Source organism: Lagenorhynchus albirostris, chromosome 15 (assembly GCF_949774975.1).
Source record: "Lagenorhynchus albirostris chromosome 15, mLagAlb1.1, whole genome shotgun sequence".
In the NCBI taxonomy this organism is placed as follows: Eukaryota; Metazoa; Chordata; class Mammalia; order Artiodactyla; family Delphinidae; genus Lagenorhynchus; species Lagenorhynchus albirostris.
The window spans coordinates 67,556,304-67,578,369 of record NC_083109.1 but is presented as its reverse complement, the minus strand read 5'-3'; the positions used below and the strand labels follow the sequence as shown (position 1 = coordinate 67,578,369).

Here is a 22,066-nt window from a genome sequence, read left to right as displayed (position 1 = left end):
CCCCCTAGAGGCCGAGTGGGACCGCAGTTGTGCAAGGGGGCGTGGACTTGTAGGCTAGGGGGCGTGGGCTTGTAGGCTAGGGGGCCTGCGCCTTTAAGGGGCGGGGTTGCGCCTGCTGTGGCGGAAGCGGATTTGCTGGGAGGAGTCCCCGGAAGTGATGCACAGAGAAGCCCACGTGTGCGGTTCCACTCCACATGGCTGTGCTCCTGAAGAGGTTGTTGCATCCCCGGAGGCCCCCGGAGGCCTTGGGCCGCCCCCTGGGACGGCGCGAGGCCAGCCTGGGCACTCATGCCGGGCCTGCGGTGCGAGTGCGGTTCGCCCCCAGCCCCACAGGTAACCTTGGCGGACGTGACGCTGCAGGCCTAGGCCCACCGTCTCTTGCCCGCCCCCCGAACGTTCCGAGCGAATCCCTTCCGGTGGAGTCAGACTGGGCGGGTAGTGCGGCCTCATTATACAGAGGCAGAAATAGGTTTACGAGAGGAAATTTTTCACGTTGCCAGGAATTTCGTGTTTATTGTACTGTACCATTTCTTTGGGCCCCTTTTTCCTTTTGTGTGTATAGTAAATGTGTATTGAGTACAAAATGTTTTAGGCGCTGGGGTACAGTGGACATGGAGAAAGTAGGGCCCCCGCTCCCAAGAAGCCTACACTGTAGTGGCTGCAACAAACACGTATAAAAATAACTAGTTTTAAACAGTCACGTGTGTCATGCGGAAGATGAAGCAGGGTAGGGGACTGGGGGTTGGGTAGGATGCTCAGGGATGCCTTGCTGAGGAGGTGTCATAAGGGCTGAGAACCAGATAACAAGAAGGAGCTAGGTATGTGAAACCTATAGAAGGAACCTTCTGGGCAGAGGAAATTGGAGGTACAAAGGCCCTGTGATTAGTATTGGAGCCTAGCAAACCAGAGAGTCAGGCAGAGCCCCACTGTATACCCTAGCGGCGATCTTGTCAGGGCCTCCGCACCAGTTCCCCAAATTCTTTTCTCACCTAGTCAACCTGCTTGCCCTCTTCACACCAAGCGTGCCTCTCATTCTGAACTCCAGGGTCACAGAGCTACCTTTGTGACAAGGTCTCAGCTACACAGAGTGACAGGGATCTTTCTCGGCAGGCAGTATCGTGTAGAGCATGCTTCTCAAACCACCCCTGGTGAAAGGACTCGTTTCTGATTTCCAGTCAATTATGGACTAATACTTTTATAAAATCAATATAAAGAAATCAGTAGAAAAAGGAAACTCGTAAAAGCATACAAAATATGAGACTATTGAATTCAACAGATATAAAGTTATTCTGTCAAATTGCTGTCAACTTGGTTAGGAACTGCCAACAGTTTGCAGACAAGCTCTGGTTTGGGTGCCAAGGCCTGGAATTGTCTGGGCCCAAATTTCTGGCTTTGCCACTTCCTATTTGTGTGGCTTGAGAAAATTATTTAACCTCTCTGAACCTCTTGAGTTTTACCATCTGTCAAACAGGGCTGGTAATAGTACCTGCCTCATGGTTTGAGCTAATGCAACTGAGGCACGGGGTAAAGACTGGTACTCATGGAAAGCACTTAATAAGCAGAAGGTTCCATTGTGATGATTTTAATTCTCCTTTCCTTGCTGATCTGTGGGAAGAGCCCATGTTGGAAAGGCTGTTGACTACAGATATAGTAGATCTATAGATAATGTAGATCTACATTATCTACATTATAGATAATGTAGATCTACATTATCTATAGATAATGTAGATCATTATAATAACTAAAATTAATAGGGTACTCTGGTCAACATTTATGCCTCACAGCAACCTTGCAAGGAAGATTTCTATTTTTTGTTGTTAATCTCTCTAACAAATTAAGAAATCGATGCACACAGAAGTCAAGTAGAGTGTCCAAGGGGTAGCAGAATTTGAATCAAGGTCTATTTGATCTAAAAGGTCTTGCTTTCAACTACTGGACCCCTGTCCTCTATCTTGGGGACCTCTGGTTTTGGTGGTGGCCTTGTAACTAGCTGAAGGTCACATACATAATCAGTGTTGAGCTGGAGTCTACCTGACTCCAGAGAAGCATTTCCTATCCCGTGCTGCCTCCTGTACTTGGAGATGCAGACAAGCTCATTGTGGAGACAGGGCCGTAGCCTGGCTGTCGTAGTTTATCTTATGACAGGGCCGAAAGCAAGCTCAAATGAGATGAATTGTGCCGAAGCACAGCAGTAGAGGGCTGCCGTTCGCTCAGGCAAAGCAGCGCCGTCTGTCCTGCTGTGGTAGCTTTTATTAAAGCATTATCTATGTTTACATTTTAAGACTTGTTTTCGTAACATTTCAGAAATGCCAAAGCAGCAACATATGTTTCTATTGATTATACAAGCAATAGGCTTTCTTGAAAACATGCCGTGCTTCGTCCCTGAACTCAAAAGCAGCACAAGTTTCCCACCATTATTTTGATTATACTGAAGTAGCACAAGGACATTTCCTCGCGTTCCCACCATTCTGATTACACTGAAGTAGCACAAGGACATTTCCTCGCGTTCCCACCACTCTGATTACACTGAAGTAGCACAAGGACATTTCCTCGCGTTCCCACCATTCTGATTACACTGAAGTAGCACAAGGACGTTTCCTTGTGTTCCCACCATTCTGATTAGACTGAGGACATCTCATGGATCAGTGCCCAAAGCACTCAATGCTTCTTCGCAGGCCCCTGGTTTGCCGGGGGGGGCTCAAAGCAATCAGTACTGTTTACAGTTCTGGCTTATTCGCCAGCCCCCAGTTTGCTGGGGCGGGGGGGCATGGGTCATGTCTCCTTTCCATGTCCTCAGTTATTCCGCTACACCTGGCCCAAAGAAGGAAGGGTAAGGGGGGAAATGACAGCCCTGGGAAAACTGTTCACTTTAACTTTTCAGTCAGGAATGATGAAAAAGTAAAATATTAAGTGTTTAAACTTGGGTGAAGAGAAATACAGTGGCATCGAATATTACTTTCGGTTAGTATCTAAAGCCAGCACTTAAAGTGTCAAGTAGACAAAATTTAAAATGTATGATGTGGATAGTCACATACAGTGCATAGAGGGTATGGGCAAAATGTAATCTTACAGTACTTTTAATTAGTAATTAATTTTTTTTTTTGTCCAAGGACTTCATTGAATTTGCATAAGTTAGATGCACGTGTGATGTGGCTTCACTGAATAATTGTCTGCTTCTCCTTTGGGTGAAACTTGGCTTTAAGGCAAATGTCGAAGTAGAATGATGGGTGCAGTTGGGGAGATTTGGAGCCATTTTACCCAATGACATGCTCCAAAACTTCAGTGTTCTTCCACTTCCAGGATGAGGGTAAATGAGTCAACCAGCCCAGTCCTCTTCTGTGGCAACCTGCCTGCCTGGGTGCCTGATGGGGAGATGGGACAGGGTAGCGCTATTTCTTAGACTTTGATGTTCCCTGAGACCTTGTGTCACAAGCAGAACTTACTTGCCCCTTGTCTTCCCCATCTTGTCTGAGCTGTTCTCTTCTTCCGCCAGGCTTCTTGCACCTTGGCGGCCTCCGCACTGCCTTGTACAACTACGTCTTTGCCAAGAAGCACGGAGGGAGCTTCATCCTGAGGCTGGAGGACACGGATCAGACCCGCCTTGTGCCTGGGGCAGCGGAGAATATAGAGGACATGCTGGAGTGGGCAGGTGAGGCTGGCCAGGAGAGGCCCCTTCTTCAAGGAAGGCGCAGGGAGCAGGAAAAGGAGCCTGAAGGTTTTCTCACGTGGCCCAGGGTGGAGAATGCGGAGTCCCTGGAGGAATGAGTACATTTGTGCTGCCTGGGGTGGCAGGTTCCACCTGGAAAGATGCTGAAGTTCCTGGGGCAGGGCAGAATAAAAAGCTCCAAGGCTGTTTGGAGATTCTTGTTTTTATCTCAGAATCTCACTTCCTCCTGGGAGCGGGCAGGAAACACAGGCCAAGTGGAAGATGGACCGGGAGTCTCCAGGGGTGTGGTAAGCCCGAGAAAGCGCCAGCCCAGTTGATGTGGGACTCCTGGCCCAGCTTGTCAAATCTTCTGATTTCCGGGAGGAGCCGGAACGCTGGGGTTTTTTTGTTTTTGATGACTACTTCCCATTGTTAAATCTGAGCTCAGATTTTTTTTTTTTAAGCCACATTGTATGAGCCAAACAAAACACGTGCAGCTTCTTAAGTCAGTCTCTTTAAGGGAAGTTTAGCCCTGAGGCCAGCTCAGCTCAGGGAGGACGAGGAGGAGTGTATTTGTGTTCCCCAGGTCAGTAGCTGCCATCCTGTCGGAACAGGTATGACTATTTAAGCTCGCCAAGGAAAAATGCCAAAAACACCAGTCTGTCTTGACATGTGTATTCTAGTCTCAGGTAAATCATTAACTAAATTTTGGGTTCCTGAAGGGCAAAAACTGATTTCATTTCTGTCCTCTACTGTAGAAGGTTGTAGCAGAAACTCAGTTGAGATTAGTTGAATAAAAGAATTCATGCACCGAAGTCACTTACTGTGGTCCAGGTAGTGATAGTGTTCAAGCATGGAACCAAGACCCTGCACTCGGTAAGTAGGGGAAGACAGATAAATAACAGGTGAATTCATTCTTACTACAATATTAAGTGATGATAAGTGATGTGGAGGGAAAGGTAGCAGGCGAGGAAACCAGCAGGGAGCAGGTCTTGGAGATGGGGGGGACTTCCCCAGGGAGGGGACGGTAGAGCAGAGAGTTGCACAAAGTGAGGGGCCAGCCCTCTGGTTACCTAGGGGGAGAATGCTCAAAGCAGTGGGAATAGCAGATGCAAAGGCCCTGTGGAAGCTTAGTGCTGGATGTATTTGAGGAGCAGCAAGGAAGCCAGTGTGGCCCAAGCACGGTGAGGTAAGCAGAGGACCTGGAGACGTGAGGACAGGGAGGTTGGCAGGAGCCCGTGATTGGCCACGTGGCGTGGAGCACCTGCTACACGGTGCTAGGCACGAGGGTAGCGTGATGAGCAAGACTGCCTGATGTGTCCTGCCCCGAGGAGCCCCCAGCTCGGCACAACGGTGTGAGCCTTCTGGTGAGGCAGAGGGCAGGGATCCGCACCCCAGGTGGCTCAGTTCTGGAGCTTCTTGCTTTGGGCATCGGTATGTAATTTACATAGGATGAAACTTACCATCTCAAAGTGGTCTTTAGTATATTCACTGAGTTGTATATCCACCACCACTCTCTAATTCCAGAACATTTCCATCACCCCAAAATGAAACCCTGCACCAGGCACTCCCTATTCCTCCTTCCCTCCTGCCCCTGGCAGTCACTAACCTACTTTCTGTCTCTGTGGTTTGCCTATTTGGGACGTTTCATTTTATGTCTGGCTTACACTTAGCATAAGGTTCGTGTATGTTGTAGCATGAATTGGTTCTTCTTTCCCGTTTATGCCAAACAATATTCATTGTATGGAAATAACACTTTTTACTTATCCATTCGTCAGTGATTGGGCATTTGGATTGTTTCTGCTTTTTGGTTATGATGAGTAAAACTGCCGTGAACATTTACATACTATATTTTATGTGACTCTGTTTTCAGTTTTCCTAGTGGAGTCTCTCTTAAACCCTGGAGCATTCCAAATGCTGGACACGTTAAGGGTAGATCAGGAAGGAGCCCCAGATGCACCTAACCCACCCCCCCCTTCTCTGACAAATACCAGCAGTACCAACGATGGTCGCAGCCAGGACCTGCTGAGCACCGAGATGTGCCGGGCAAAGCGCCAAACCCTTCCCGTAGGCCCGTAGGCCGTCCCGTTCCAGCCTCGTGATGACCCTCAGCAGAAAGTAAATGTTTGTTTCCTTCTTTTGTAAAGGAGGAAATGGAGGCTCTGGTAGGTGTCTTGCCTGGCCTCAGAGCTGGCCAGTGCACTTGAACCCAGGCCCCTCAGCCTCCAGAGTCTGTGTGACGTCGGGTGTGCAGGGTTAGCCCTGTCCTCTTCCTAATTTGTTTGAAAGCCATTTCAGGGCAGAAACACCGTCATCCAGCTCTTCTGTGTCCACCCTACCTCTCCCGGAAGCGTTTATAAGTTAAATCTATCCTTTGTGACCTGAGGAAACCACACCTGGGGTTGGCGGTTCGCTTATAATAGGTCACATTTAATCTAACAGCGTATGTTGCAGCTGTTCTACGTGAAGCCATTTCACTAAGCACTGTGTAAGCACTGGTGCGTTTACGTCTCGGTCACTCTGCACAGTAGACTCTCAGCTCCACTTTTCAGAGAAGGAAACCGAGGCTTAGAAAGGCTAAGGAATGCAAGAGGCAGTCCACCAAGTGGTTAAGAGTGCGGACTTGGGGCCAGCTAGCCTGGCTTTGGTCCTTGGCCAGGTGACATAACACAGCCCCTCTACGCCCCCATGTCCTCCTTACTGAATGGGAGTAATAACGGCCCCTACTGGGTGGGGTGGTTTTGAGCTTTAACAGCGATCACAAAACATAAAAGCAGCCTGGAAGGTGCAAGGCACTATCCCTCGTGACAGCCAGTCAGGGGCAGGGCCAGGAGCCCAGCCAGGCTGAATGGGCTGTCCCTGAACCACGCTTCTTCTCCCAAGTCCCCTGTTCCAGCCCTGCTGGCTTCTCCCTCCCCAGGGCAAGGATGGAGGGAGAGGACGTGCCTGTAAGGGCATGGGCCGTTGAACCAGTGCACCTCCATCTGACTCCTTATCCACCAGCCACATGACCTTGAGCGTTAACCTCTCTGTGTTTTAACTCTTCATCTGGAAAAGGGAAATCATAAGAGTAACAGCCTCATGGATTGTCAGGAGGGTTAGAAGCTTTGCTATATGTGTAAAGCGCTTATAACAGTGCCTGGGAACCAGTGTCTTATGCATCGTAGTTATTACCGTTTGGTGATTATTCTCTGCCTGTGTTGTAGGCATCCCCCCTGACGAGAGCCCCCGCCGGGGAGGTCCTGCAGGGCCCTACCTGCAGTCTCAGCGACTTGCGCTCTACGCCCAGGCCACCGAAGCTCTGCTGAAGAGCGGCGCTGCATACCCGTGTTTCTGCTCACCCCAGCGGCTGGAGCTCCTGAAGAGGGAGGCCCTAAGGAACCATCAGACACCCCGGTGAGAGCCCCAGCCTGTCACGGGTGCCTCCCCAGGGGTGGATGTGTTCGTTAGCTCTTGCTGTGTAACAGATTATCCCCAACTGGCTTATCTCAGGGTTTCTGTGGGTCAGGTTTGGGCACAGCTTAGCTGGCTCCTTTGGCTCAGGGTTGCTCTCAAAGCTGCGTCAAGGTCTTGGCCAGGCTTGCAGTTACCTCGAGGCTGGACTCAAAGGATCTGCCTCCATGCCTCTCCGAGGCTGTTGCCTGGAGGCATCTGTTCCGAGCCATGTGGGCCTCTCCACAGGGCAGCTCACAGCTTGGCAGCTGGCTTTCCTCAGGGCAAGCCAGGGAGAAGGCAGGGGAGAGCGAGGAAGGTGGAAGCTACAGCTTCTGCATAACCTAATCAGGGAAGTGACATCTCACGGCTGTGTCGTGCTCTGTGCATCAGAAGGAAGTCACTAGGTCCAGCCCACGCTCAAGGGCGGGGAGGACATGGGAAAAGCACCATGAGGCAGGGATCATTCTCCTCTTCCCCGCTCAAATGGTAGCCCACAAGATACGTGTCATGCAGTTTACAGATCCCACTTACTGTCTTGAGGATCGGGCTGTACGAGTCCATAAATTTTCCTCTGCTTGCGTAGTATTCCGTCACAGGGCTGTATCATCACTCACTTGATCAGTTCCTTTCTAATGAACATTTATGTTATCTCTAATCTTTTGTTACTAAAAAAAGGGAATGGTGATGAATAATGTTGACATACATCGTTTGGCACATGTGCAATGTGTTTGTTGGGTTACCTCCCTAGATTTGGAATTGCAGGTTAATTTATAGCTTTGATAGATGCTGTCTAGAGGCACTCTACTAGCTTGTACTCCCATCAGCATCATAACATTCAAGTTCCAGTTTCAATGAACTATTTGGACAAGGGCTTGGATGCTCATACAAGGTCGTGCCATCCGCTGCAGCATTGCCTTTTTAATCATAAACGGTCTACTTGCCCATTGACAGAAGATTATTTTTTAAAATTACGATCATGTAATCCTGGATCCTGGATCCATACAGCCATTTATTTATTTATTTTATACATTTATTGATTTTTGGCTGCATTGGGTCTTTTTTGCTGCGTGCGGGCTTTCTCTAGTTGTGGCGAGTGGGGGCTACTCTTCATTGCAGTGCGCGGGCTTCTCATTGCAGTGACTTCTCTTGTTGCGGAGCACGGGCTCTAGGCGCATGGGCTCCAGTAGTTGCAGCACACGGGCTCAGTAGTTGTGCCTCGCAGGCTCTAGATCACAGGCTCAGTAGTTGTGGCACACGGGCTTAGTCGCTCCGCAGCATGTGGGATCTTCCCAGACCGGGGCTCAAACCCGTGTCCCCTGCATTGGCAGGCAGATTCTTAACCACTGCGCCACCAGGGAAGTCCCATACAGCCATTTACGATTGAACATTTAGCTCAGTGTCAAGGATGGTACTTACAAGTGTTACATTTGTGTATCATTTAGGACGCTTTTGGGAGCAAATAACAAATACTCTGTTTAAAAGGGACAAACCAGAGCTTCTCAACTTCAATGTGCAGAAGAATCACCTGAGGGTCTAGTTAATGGGCAGCTTCTGATTTAGCAGGTCCAGGGTGGGTCCAGCAGGTCCTGAGATGCCGCATTTCTGACAAGCTCCCAGGTGAGGCTGACGCTGGAGGTCCACAGACCACACTTTGAGTAGCCAAAGCATAAACCACATAGACATTCATCTTCTCCTTCTGCAGAAGTCTGCAGGTGGGTGACTCCAGGATGAAGCCAGCAGCTTTGAGAAGGCGAGACTCTATTTTGGCCTGTTGCTGCCTCCCTTGCTGCCCCCCTCCCCCATCAGTTACAAGTGGCTGCAGCACCCTGTGGCTCGCCCGCTTCTCACTTAGAGAGAAAATCTTTCCCAGAACCTTCATCCTCCGCTACCCCACAAGCATACTTTTTTTTGAATCTCAGTGATGGGTCAATGCTTTAGGGGAATGAGATTGCATGCTAAGCAAAATCAGTCATGATTCACCCCCTTGAGTGACATTTGACGTTTCCTCATTAGCAAGGAAGAAGGGAAACAGGCTTGTGACTGCTGTGCTACGTTATCTCACTTAGTTCTCCCGCGCAATAACCTTATTATCCCCATTCAAGACTGAGGAGACAGCTGTAAGAGGTAAATGACTTGCCCAAGGTCATACAGTTATCAGAGGCAAAGGTAGGGCTCACGCCCGTCACCACTACTCTTAGTAACTCTTAGTTACTGTGCTGCTCTGCTTCCCAACAGGTATGACAATCGGTGCCGGAGCCTGAGCGAGGCGCAGGTGGCCCAGAAGCTGGCCAAAGACCCCCAGCCTCCCATCCGCTTCCACCTGGAGGGGGAGGCGCCTGCCTTCCAGGACTTGGTGTACGGCTGGAATCGGCATGAGGTGGCCAGTGTGGAGGGGGACCCAGTCATCCTGAAGAGCGACGGCTTCCCCACCTACCACCTGGCCTGTGTGGTGGACGACCACCACATGGGCATCAGCCACGTGCTGCGGGGCTCCGAGTGGCTGGTCTCCACCTCCAAGCATCTGCTCCTCTACCAGGCCCTGGGCTGGCAGCCCCCGCACTTTGCCCACCTGCCCCTGCTCCTCAACAGGGATGGCAGCAAACTGTCCAAGAGGCAAGGGGACATCTTCCTGGAGCATTTTGCTGCCGCCGGCTTCCTGCCAGATGCCTTGCTTGATATCATCACCAGCTGCGGCTCAGGGTTTGCAGGTACCCACTCCCCAAGAGGTCCTGGTGGGACCATAGCACTGAAGGGCCAGGGCCTTGGGTCAGGCCGCCTGGCCTTCAGTCCCAGCTGTGCTGCCCACTGGCTGTGTGATCTTATACATGTTCCTTCTCTTATTTGACAAGTGTTTATTGAGCCAGACACCGTGTTACGTGCTTGGGGCTACAATGGTGAACAAGGTAGATGTAATCCCTGCCCTCAAGGATCTTATGATCTGTGAGCCTCGGTTGCCTCATCTGTAGAATGGGCTAAGTGTCTACCTCACAGGGTTAAGTTAGGGTTCACTGAGCTCCTGACTATGAGGCACCAGCACAGTATCTGCCACACAACAGCACAAAAATTACAGATCCTGTGATTATTGTAATTACATTATTAATAGAAGTACAAGTAGGTACTCTGACAGTATTACTAGTATTACTGTGACTCTAGTTTATTCCAAGCTGACCAAAGACTTAGGCCCACATCTTGATGATGCACAAAATAGGATGACCTTTTGGAGGGGGGACGATTTCTGAAAATGTGGCCATAGTCTGCTTCCTGCTTTTTCTGCTCGTATCTCATTTAAACCTTAAAATATCCTTGAGGGGTATTTATTATCCCCACTGTTTGTTAGAAGCTTGTGAGGCTCAGAGAGATTGAGTAACTTGCCGAAGTCACACAGCTAGTGAGGGCTGTGGCAGAGGCTCAAGCCTAACCAGGATGCCCACTGACTGCGTGAGATGGGGCCACCGCTCGTGAGAAGCAGCTCGTGCCTCAGCTCTTCTCACTCTGGCTGCACTTTGGAATCCACCAGGAAGCTTGTGAAATGCAGTCCTGCTCAGACCCCATCCAAAACCAGTCGGGTCAGATCCCTGGGGCGCAGCCAGGCAGTGAGCAGGCTGTTCTTGCAGCTCGTGTCTTTGAGGGCCGTGAGGGTTGATTTAGCCGGATTGTTTTCAAGCTTTTTGTTCTTTAGTGACAGAACCCTTTCTGCAAATGAAAGCTCACTTGGGCCCTTGGTATATAAAATACCTAGAAGTCGAATCTGTTTGGGCAGCCTCCCTTGTGATTGAAGGTGGAATGGCAGGGTGGGGGGTGGGTGCTGAGCAGCTGGGCCTGCCTCACTTGCAGAGAACCAGATGGGCAGGACCTTGCCAGAGCTGATCTCACAGTTTGACCTGACCCGGGTCACCTGCCACTCGGCCCTGCTGGACCTGGAGAAGCTCCCAGAATTCAACAGGTGAGCGGGGAATCTGGAGCACCCCCAGGAGAAAAGGGCTCACCGGCTGATGCTGGGTCCCCGCGGTGGAAGGTCTAGTGGGCTCTGGAGTCACACACACTTGATTTTGACCATGGGCTCAGGTGTCTAGTGCCATGTGACCACCGGTAAGTCACCTAACCTCCTCAAGCCTCTTTTCTCTAAAATGTTTTCTCACCTTAGGCGATTGTTCAGTTAAATTAAGCCTCAAACTATTTTGCACATAGAAAGCGCTCAGTAAAATGGCAGGTACGGTTTTTGTAGTCACCATTATTCCTGCTCAGCCCCTCCCCTACCCAGCCAACACAGTAACAGTGCTGTCTCATGGCGTCTGTTTTACATTTCAAGTAGTTCTTCCCTGCGAAACCTCCAGCCACAGTTACAGTTCGGATCACTGTTGCCACGTCTCAGGCTAAGGGCATTAGAGGGAAAGCCAGAGGACAGGTCCGTACTTAAGGGCCAGGGACTCTTTGATGTCTTCTCTTGAGCCTTGGTTTGGGGGCAGGCTCTTCTCGGTGCTTTATGGCATGAGCCCAGGGGATTCACATCGACTGCGGGTGTGTCAAGGGTGTGTCAAGGACGTTACTTCATGTACTTCCCACATCAGACATAAGGTCAGTTGTATGATTTTGCCCTAGTGTGCATACAAGGAGAGCAAGATGTCAGGAAGTTGAATAACCAGCCCAAGTTCAAGTTCACACAGTAATGATGGGCATCTTTTTCATTATTATTTTTATTTATTTATTTTTGGCTGCGTTGGGTCTTCGTTGCGGTGTGCAGGCTTCTCATTGCGGTGGCTTCTTGTTGTGGAGCACGGGCTCTAGGTGCGTGGGCTTCAGTAGTTGTGGCACACGGGCTCAGTAGTCGCGGCTCACGGGCTCTAGAGCGCAGGCTCAGTAGTTGTGGCACACAGGCTTAGTTGCTCCACAGCATGTGGGATCTTCCCGGGATCGAACAGAGATCGACAGGGATTGAACTCCTGTCCCCTGCGTTGGCGGGCGGATTCTTAACCACTGTGAGTGGGCATCTCTTGAGTGGGGCATTCAGGAGCAAACAGCGTGCACATTGAATGCAGCCTGTTCTCTACCTTTCTTATCATGGAGAAAGCGATATCCCTGGGAGTAATGGAGTTGGAATGGGGGAGATACTTTGTGACCCATTCCAGTCCTCTGCAAAGCATGAGGGGGAGCCAGAGGGAGACGGCAGTGGGCTTTTGCTTGGGATAGATGCCCTCAGTTTTTGTGCAGCCGAAGCTGTTCTCTTTAGTTGTTTCTGTAATCAAGCCACTGCTATGATTATTTCAGTAACAGTTGTAAAGATAGTAGTTGTCATAGCAGTGCTAGTGGTGTGGTGGAGGTAGTGATGGTAACGAACATTTATCTAGCACTTGCTACGTCCCAGGCCGTGGACTATCTCAAGCCTGATTTCTTTCTTCCCACTGTCTCATCTAACTACTAAGGAGGTCCTAGAAACAGTTTCAGTACAAATTTCATGTGATTTCTCTTCATTCGTTTTAGAAAGTGATGGTTTTGGGCCAGTGAGTGCTCCAGATTGCTTCCCAGACGGTCTCATCCTTCCACCCTGTGTTCAGACTCCCTGCCCGTCTCTAACTGCCGGGTGTGGCAGTAACGCAGGCCTGGTACTCAGTGCTTTACAGACAGCTCCTCGTTTACTCTGCCCAGCGCCCTGTGAGGGAGGCCCCGTTGTTCCCACAGTAACAGACGAGCACCCTGAGCTCCGAACGGTTGTGTAACTTGCTGCAGACATCTGGCAAAGCTGGCTTCACCCACAGGCCTGTGCAGTCTCAGAGCCCATGAGATGATCAAGAGTCCCTTGCTGCCTGCCTTTCTTCTGCGGCAGGGACAGGGGGCCAAGCGCCTACAGAATGGCCCTCGGCCCCTCGCTGCTCGCTCTCTTGGGTCCCTCCAGTCGTGCTGGGGACAGGGTGAGGGCAGCCCAGAGACAGGACTGACAGGGCCTGGTTTGAGGCTTGGAGTCTTAGAGGCTTTGCTGCTTCTGAAGGAGGGAACAAGGCGGTTAGAAGAATTCTGAAAAGGGAAAGATTTGACCTGACAGGAAAACTTGAGCTTTTTAACTGTGAGCCGTGAATTCAGAGAACTGTGCCGTCTGGACATGGCTTTGAATCCTAGAAATCCATATTCTCGACCTCTGCCCTTTTGCTCCAGAGCCCCACGCTTTGAACTCTGCGAGGAGGCAGGCACCGCCAGGTTCTGCTTTGTAAACTCAGGTGCCTGTTGAGGCCAGGCAGGTAGCTCAGAGGAGGGTGGCGGGCCATGTGAGAGGCCCTGGGGAGCAGAGGGACGGGCAGACCTTCGGCACCCTCCTCTCTGCTCCAGCTGGAAGGTGTCATTCTTCAAACCCCACCCACTCCACTGAGGAAGAGGGTTGTCTGGGCTGGAGATGCCCGTGGCAGGACGGTCCCTTGGCTTCCCCGGCAGGCTGCACCTCCGCCGGCTGGTGAGCGATGAGACCCAGAGACGCCAGCTGGTGGGGAAGCTACAGGCTCTCGTGGAGGAGGCATTCGGGAGCCAGCTGCAAGACAGGAATGTGCTGGACGCAGCCTACGTGGAGAGGATCATCCTGCTGAGACAGGTGTGGTGTCGGGAGCTCGGGGGGACCCAGGGAGTGGGTGGCGCCCCACTCCTCCCCCTCCCGCTGCGTCAGAGCCCCATCCCAGGGCGTTCAGTGACCGCCTCTTCCCCCAGGGTCACATTTGCCACCTGCAGGATTTGGTCTCCCCAGTGCACTCCTACCTGTGGACTCGCCCTGCTGTGAGTCGAGCACAGCTGGGCGCCATCTCGGAGAAGGTGGACATCGTTGCCAAGCGTGTGCTGGGGTGAGTGTCCGCAGGCTGAGTTCAGGGTTCTGCACCTCCCTTCCCTCTCTCCCCACCAGGGCCCCCTTCACTCCAGGGCTCGGCTGTCAGGCCTGCAGTACAGCCCCAGAGCTAGCGAGAGGTTCTCCGTGAGACGATCACTCACGGCTCTCTTGGTGGAAGGGCTGACCCTGAGGAGCCCAGGCTCTCCCGGGAAGAGGCGGTGGTCTGGCGCTGGGATCGGACCCACCTGGGTTCCGTTCCCGCCCCACCCCTCGCTGGCCCAGTTAGTTCACTTGCCCAGGGGGCTTCGATTTGTCCAAGTGACTGCACGTCCTTGAGCTTCCATTTCCTCACCTATAGGGTGGAGATGATACGAGGTCTTATTTTAACAGTAGCAGAACTCTCCAGATTACGAGGGCACAAAGTGCAACCAAAACGGGCTTAAGCAAGTGGGGGAATGATTGGTGTACGTAATTGCAGAGGCCAGGAGAAGAGCCAACTTGAGGTCCAGCTTAAAGCTGGGGCCAAAAATACGGCACCAAGACCTAATTTCTCCCTCTGCCCATTTGACTTTCTCCCCCACACTCCTCCACGCCCGCTACTCCTTCTGCAGGGGTTCTGTATCGGGTAGATGGAGCGTGGGATGCTCTACCAGACAAGACGAGCGCCTTTCTCCCTTACCTGCATCCAGAGCAGGCAGTTTGGGCTGAAGAGCTTTCTCCACATCTCCAGGGTCCCTGGGTTTTGCTCTTGTCCCCATGGTCCATGGTGGCTCACAATTCAGCCAGAGGAGGAATGAGGGAAGGGAGAGGGGGACGGGATACTCCTCCCCCTTAGGGACTTGACTTAAAAGTGACACACTGGTTTCCACCTGCATCCCTCTGGCCCGAACGCCTGTCTTACGGCCACTCCAAGCTACAAGGGAGTCTGGAAAATGTAGTTTTTACCTTGGGGACCAGGTGCCCAGCTGAAAATTGTGTCAGTACACATGAGAGGGAGAAAGGATACCAGGGGTCAGAAGCAGCCTCTCTCACAGTCTCCACTGTGGTGGTTAAGACAGCAAAACCTTAGCCTCCGGCTCCAGCTGTGTCCTAAGATTCACTCTGATGGGGCCTGATTGGCCTGGTTTTTCTGTCTCCGAACTAGTCACTGAGGCCTGGAGAATGTGATGTGCTGACTGGCTTAGCTTAGGTCATACGTGGGACCCTGAGTGGACCCCCCCCCCCCAGCCAAAGCACATGGGCTGAGGATGGAGCCAGGTAGTTCCACAGGGAGAGTTAGGGCCTGTGGAGAGAGTTATAAAAATTAAATTAGATAATAATAGCAAACACTCGTGTGGGTTTGCTTACACATGTGCCTACAGCATGCTGTGTTATATATCATATACGTTAGATGTGTACACGGATACGTGTGCATGCTATGTGTGCGTGTGTACACTTGAATTCAGAGCAGCCTAATAAAGGAACTCCTGTTAGCCCCATTTTAACAGGTGAGGAAATCAAGGCACAAAGAGGTTAAGTAACTTGTCTAAAATAATACAGCTAGTAAATCGAAGGAGCAGGGATTGAGACTCAAGCTGGCTGGGGCGAGAGACCGTATGTCCAGTCATATTCTCTATTGCTTATCTTTGGTGTAAAGTACTTGGACAGCCCCTGATAGCAAGCAGCCATCACAAGTCTTCCCTCCTACTCAGACCCCAGCAGAAAGGCAGTCCCAAACAGCAGCTTCCTTTGTGAAACGTCTGTGGATTCACGGAAATGTGTATACAGCTCCATTCTTCCAATTTTTTGAATTTAAAACTTAATTGTTATTAATACATTCAAACCTCTTGAACCTCTAGGTTTAAAACCTAGAAATTATTTTGAAAGGTATATATCAGGACTCCCATTTTTAATCCTTGTCCCCTGTCTGCCCTGTTCCCGAACCCTCTCTGGATGTTACTACTATTCACAACTATATCTAAATAACCCTTAGTTTTCAGCTTTTTTACACAAAAGGTACAATACAGGGAATTCTCTGGTGGTCCAGTGGTTAGGACTCAGTGCTTTCACTGCCGAGGGCCTGGGTTCAGTCCCTGATGGGCAACTAAGATCCTGCAAGCTGAGCAGTGCGGCCAAAAAAATACGATACAATAACACTGTTGTCTTTGGGTGGGATTTTTGTTTTATTTTTATTTTTTTAGTGAAGTATAGTTGATTTATAATATGTTAGTTTCAAATGTACAACATAGTGATTCAGTATTTTTATAGATTATACTTCATTTAAAGTTTACAAAATAATGGCTGTATTTCCCTAAGTGTCTTTATGTGTTTTTTTGCTTGTTTGTTTGTTTTTCCCTTAACAACTTATCTTTAGATCTGTCCAGGGCTTAGAAGAGCATCCTCATTCTTTTCTCGGCTACAGCTATTCCCTTTTTATACCACTTTACTATGATTTATATAATTCATCTCCTATTGGTGGACATTTGGCTTGCTTCCACATTTTGCAGTTACAGACAATCACAGTGAGTAACCTTGAATAGACATCATTAAGCACCCTTACAAGTAAATCTCCAGGATAAATTCCCAAGAGGTATTATTAGTAATAATACTCCCTTAATTTAGGACATTCCACACGAGGCTGTTAGTTCTAGTTCACTGGGCTAATGTCTTACCTCCCCACCCCTACCATGGGATTAGATTTTAGAGACCCTCGGGGGCTCCCACTGAAGGCAGGAAGGCTGACGCCCAAATATTTAGAAGCTGCCGGATCTCTGGAAGTCCCTCTGTGCCCACACCAAGGCCTGGACCAGCTCTAACATGCCCTGGCTGCCAGTGTTGGCTGCCTGGGGCCTGTTACTCTCACCAGCTCCTTGGCAGCCTGCTTCCCCACAGTGACATTGAGGAGTGTGTTTGGTTTTTTCCCACATTACATTTTTGGGTTTTTTTGAAGTATAGTTGGTTTACAATGTGTTAATTTCTGCTATATAGCAAAGTGATTCAGTTATACATATTCCTTTCCATAGTCTTTTCCATTATGGTTTATCACAGGATATTGACTATAGTTTCCTGTGCTCTGTGGTAGGACCTTGTTGTTTATCCATTTTATATATAATGGTTTGCATCTGCTAGTCCTAAACTCCCAATCCTTCCCTCCCCCCACCCCGCCCACCCTTGGCAACCACAGGTCTGTTCTCTATGTCTGTGAGTCTGTTTCTGGTTCGTAGATATGTTCATTTGTGTCATATTTTAGATTCCACATATAAGTGATATCATATGGTATTTGTCTCTTTCTGAGACTTACTTCACTTCGTATGATAATCTCTAGGTCCATCCATGTTGCTGCAAACCACATTACATTTCATATTTTCAATATTTCCTCTTCTCCATTTCATAAATAGCAATCATGTGGTCTGGTTTTAAGATGCAATACGAATGATTATGTTTCTCAAATTGAAACTGAATTGCTCAAGTACTGGAGTGAGTAAGGAAATCTGCACTAAAAGGCTTTTTGTTTCAATTCCTCATGAACCCAGTCCCTGAGCCCGTAGCCCTCCACCCTGAGCTGATGTGGGGAATGGAGTGTCTGGGCCCTTTCGGGAGCAGGTGGTGTCAGAGGTGGCGTCGAGGATCGTCTGCACTAGTGAAGATCTCCAGCCTCGGTCCCTCTTCCGTGTGGAATGACTCCCCCTGCCCTGCTCCCGTCTCTTGCTCTAACTCAGAATCAGGGCTGGGACGAAGTTTTTGCAAGTCATGCTCTGACTAATTGGGGACTTTCTCTTGAGCTCAAATGTGCTTTGGGGAGAGGGTCTCAGCTGGACTGCCAGGAAAGGGGGGAATGGTTGCTGGCCTGTTTTATTTAGTTCCTTAAGTGTTTCATTTGTGGGCAAAGAATGGTTGTAGCAAGTTGGCGGCAGGGACATTACTGGAGCTGGGGTCTCCCGATTTCCTTCTTTCTGCTCTTCTCCGCTACATCCCCCAGAAGTCTTGAAGCTGTGTTTCAGATCATTTCCCAGAGGGCTTCATTCTTCCATCCTATATGTAACCCAATCCTAAGTTTCTTTTCAGATCCTCTTGCAATGTCTCTGAGCTCTTGGATGTAATAAATATTAGCTAATATTTAACTTTATATTGAAATATAAGAGCTCATCCTTTCAAGTACTTACCATCTGTTCAGGCAATGTACTTAGTGCTTTACAAGTTTTAACTTAGCCCCACCATAGCCCTGTGAGGTGCAGACACTATTATTCCCACTTTACAGGTGAGAAAACTGAGGCATGAAGATTACATGGCACAGGTAGTAATCAGTAAATCCTCTTATGGTTTCCTCTTAGTTTCCCTATTTTATGCCCACTTGCTTGGATTCTCTGTGTTTGTAGTCTCTTGGTGGTTGTTTTTTCCGCAGCTAGGATGGGGATGGGGGTAGTAGATATCCCCCACCCGCAAGGCAGGCTTGAACATTGGTTGTGCTGTTAATGTATATTGTAGCTGATGGATGAATCTTCTGAAGTCCTCCCTTCCACCTACTTGCCACTGGCCCATGCTGGCCCCTTATAGACTGGCCCTCTTCTAGGCTTTTAGAAGGACCCGGTATGAGTTTAACTCAGGACATGCTGAACGGAGAACTGAAGAAGCTGTCAGAAGGTCTGGAAGGCACCAAACACAGTAACGTGATGAAGCTCCTCCGAGTGGCCCTCAGTGGACAGCTGGTGAGGCGGGTGGCTGGACTGTGCCCTGGAGCCCTCATTTATCCACTCAGCTAACATTCACCGGCAGCACTAAGCTCAGTTTGGGGGCTGCAAAGATGAATGAAACATGACCACCCCCCTCATTCAGTCATTCAACAGACAATACTTACTGAGTACCTACCATGTGTAAGCACCGTACTAGGTACAGTGGATACGGTAGTGAGGGAAACACATGTGCTCCCTGCCTTCATGGAGCCGGCAGTTGACTGGGGCTGTTGGACCTACCAACCCAGCAAGAGCAGGCTTCTGGGACCCATCCTTCGAAATCAAAGCCCGTAAAATGCAAACTCTGCTCCTTGGGATGCAGGCAGCAGTGCTGGGGTTGGCCTAGGGGTAACTTCTGCAGACCAAGGTTGGGTGTTCATTCCTCAGGCATCTTAAGGCATGTTTTCTCTTTTTGTTCTTAGCAAGGACCTCCTGTAGCTGAGATGATGTTGTCCTTGGGACCAAAGGAAGTGCGGGAACGAATACAGAAGGTGCTTTCCAGCTAGAGAGAAGGTGTGCAGGACAGCAGAGGTGGCCACAGGAACTGTTCTTGTGGGACCTGCCCTCAGAGGGGAGGAGCAGGAGGCCTGGGGCCCATCGGAAGCTTGTGGAAGGAACCAAGAATGGACACACAACCTCTGGGTGCACAGGTGCATTTATGGCTCCACGCCAGGCCCATCCTTATCAGTTGGCCAGGGTCACCGAGCCCCCCTCACCTACCTGACGCTGGAAAGGAAGGCCTCACTTATGGTTCTGACACCACAGTACACAGCAGAGGTTAGGAGCTGGCTCACTGAGCAGTCGCAGCTCATGTTTTAATCTGCTCGGGCTGCCATGAAAAAATATCACAGAATGGTGGCTTAAATAACAGAAAATGATTTTCTCACAGTTGTGGAGGCCAGCAGTCCAAGATCAAGGTGTTGGCAGGTTTCGTTTCTCCTGAGGCCTCGCTCCTTGGTTTGCAGACGGCTGCCTTTTTGCTCTCTCCTCACAAGGCCTTCCCTCTGTGTGTGCCCTCGGTATCTCTGTTTGTCCAAAGGCCCTCTTAAGAGGACACCAGTGAGATTGGGTTAAGGCCCACCCTCACGGCCCAGTTTGAACTTAATCACTTCTTTAAAGGCCCTGTCTGCAAATTTTGTCACATTCTGAGGTACAGAGAGGTTAGGGCTTCATATGTGAGTTTTGAGGGGAACACAACTCAGCCCATGCATAACAGCTTGGCAGCAGCCTGGATCCCTGGGTCCCAGTTCTCGGGCCCAGGTTGACTTTGTTTTTTCGTTTTGTTTTGTTTTTTAATTTATTTATTTTTGGCCATGTTGGGTCTTGGTTGCTGCGCACAGGCTTTCTCTAGTTGTGGCGAGCGGGGGCTACTCTTCGTTGTGGTGCGTGAGCTTCTTATGGCGGTGGCTTCTCTTGTTGTGGAGCACGGGCTCTAGGCACACGGGCTTCAGTAGTTGTGGCACTTGGGCTCAGTAGTTGTGGCATGCGGGCTTAGTTCCATGGCATGTGGGATCTTCCCGGACCAGGGCTCGAACCCGTGTCCCCTGCATTGGCAGGTGGACTCTCAACAACCGTGCCACCAGGGAAGCCCCCAGTTTGAGTCTGGAGCAATGACTGACAAGCTGGGCTGAAGTGGCTTGTTAGACTTTCTTTGGGGCTTATAAGGGAAGAACCCACAAATCTGCCCAGGGGGAACACTTAACGTTTTATACTACTCTTTGTCCTTGGGCTTGGGGCAGCCTGTATCTCCCTTCCCTAAAGGTTGTCTCTTCCTCTTTTCCAGTTCTCCGCCGGTCCTTGGACTGGAGACCTCTACCCTGCCTGCTCTGCATCTTTTTCTTCATATCTGCCTCCTTCTTCTACCCATCATTTGTAAATCACTGTCTGTGGGTTTCTGAAATGAGATGTTCTTCTTGGGGTGAATAGGAATAGCTGAAGTGGAAGGAGGTTGGTGGCCGGCTACAAAGACCCCTACACAGCTACTGGGCTTCCCCTTTGTAGCCCCCAGTCATCGCTACCTCCTGGCATTCACACTGAATAGGGCTGACTTCTGTGTGGTGTGTCATGGCTTCCATGTTGTTCTCTTGGATCCCTTACTCTGTGGGAAGCCAGCTTCCACACTGTGAAGACAGTCAGAGAGTCAAGGATCGGAGGCCTTTGGACAACAGCCGTATGAATGGGCCATCTTGGAAGTCAGTCTTCCAGCCCCAGTCAAGCCTTCAGATGACTGCAATGCTGGCTGACATTTGACTGCAGCGTTCTTTTTTTTTTTTTTTTAATTGGAGTGTAGTTGCTTTACAATGTTGTGTTTGTTTCTGCTGTACAGCAAAGTGAATCAGCCACACGTATACATATATTCCCCTCTTCCTTGGATTTCCTTCCCATTTAGGTCACCACAGAGCATTGAGTATAGAGTTCCCTGTACTATACAGTAGGTTCTCGTTAGTTATCTGGTTTATACATAGTAGTGTATATGTGTCAGTCCCAATCTCCCAATCCATCTCACCCCCTCTTCCCCCTTAGTATCTATACATTTGTTCTCTATGTCTCTGTTTCTGCTTTGCAAATAAGTTCATCTATACCATTTTTCTAGATTCCACATACGTGTTAATATACGATATTTGTTTTTCTCTTTCTGACTTACTTCACTCTGTATGAAAGTCTCTAGGAACATCCTCCTCTCTGCAAATGGCACAATTTCGTTCCTTTTTATGGCTGAGTAATATTCCATTGTATATATGTACCACATCTTCTTTAGCCATTCCTCTGTTGATGGACATTTAGGTTGGTTCCATGTCCTGGCTATTGTAAATAGTGCTGACTGCAGCCTTCTTGAAAGATCCTGAGCCAGAACCACTAAGCAAAGTTGCTCCTGAATTTCAGACATACAGTTATGAGATAATAAATATTTATTGTTTAAAGCCACTTAGCTCTGGGATAATTTGTTACCCAGTAAGAAATTGCTAATACACTGTCCTTTTCCAGGGGAATAGGGAAAGGGGATTAAAGAATTTGCTGAGTTTCACAGAGACCTAATCCTTGCTTGAAAAGTACATCAGATAAAGTTCTTTGATGGCAAGCAATGGAAACCAGCTCTGCCTAACTTAGGTTTATTGGAGACTTTAAGTTTATGGGAGTTTAAATTTGTGAGAAAGTCATAGACTCTATGGGAAAGCCAAAGAACCAGGTCTTGGAAAAGACAGGAACCAGGGGAGCTCTGAGCATGCAGGCAGCAGGAGCTCATGGCCAGTCTTGTCTGTGTTCTTCAGTGGGAACACATGAACTCTTAACTATTTTTTGTTATGGTTTCTCTGTATTTTTTCCCCTTCAGTTTTGGATGATTCAGCTAAAGATTCAGATTCTAAGAAGAGAGTGGTTGGGAGGTCATGTTACCATTCCTCAGCCAGGAATATATCCAATGGAGGAAAAGTTCCCAAGGAGAAGTAGGGTGGTTTTTCCAGAAGAAGGGGCAAT

The 22,066-nt window shown here is 49.5% G+C and overlaps 1 protein-coding gene across 6 annotated transcripts; it reads left to right on the top strand.

The window, feature by feature from the left end:
* Positions 1-174: 174 nt before the first annotated feature.
* On the top strand, positions 175-21,517 carry EARS2 (glutamyl-tRNA synthetase 2, mitochondrial). Of its 6 annotated transcripts, none has more exons than XR_009535834.1 (10): positions 175-333; positions 3,494-3,649; positions 6,853-7,042; positions 9,317-9,789; positions 10,916-11,024; positions 13,502-13,655; positions 13,769-13,899; positions 18,433-18,568; positions 19,015-19,242; positions 20,376-20,507. XR_009535834.1 is itself a non-coding variant. In XM_060125136.1 (10 exons), the coding sequence occupies exons 1-9, from the start codon at positions 195-197 to the stop codon at positions 19,096-19,098; spliced, it is 1,572 nt and encodes a 523-aa protein (XP_059981119.1). In that variant the 5' UTR covers positions 175-194; the 3' UTR covers positions 19,099-19,105; positions 20,376-20,506. The 6 variants fall into 6 exon arrangements, 4 of the variants coding, with proteins under 4 accessions (XP_059981119.1, XP_059981120.1, XP_059981122.1 ...); XM_060125136.1 differs by having other exon boundaries at positions 19,015-19,105; positions 20,376-20,506; XR_009535835.1 differs by lacking the exon at positions 18,433-18,568.
* Positions 21,518-22,066: the final 549 nt, after the last annotated feature.

Bases quoted from the DNA above. Each gene is read 5' to 3' on its own strand.
- EARS2 (XM_060125136.1), top strand. From the start codon at position 195: ATGGCTGTGCTCCTGAAGAGGTTGTTGCATCCCCGGAGGCCCCCGGAG. The intron at 7,043-9,316 runs GTGAGAGCCCCA...GCTTCCCAACAG, and splicing joins AGGAACCATCAGACACCCCG to GTATGACAATCGGTGCCGGA. The intron at 11,025-13,501 runs GTGAGCGGGGAA...CTTCCCCGGCAG, and splicing joins AAGCTCCCAGAATTCAACAG to GCTGCACCTCCGCCGGCTGG.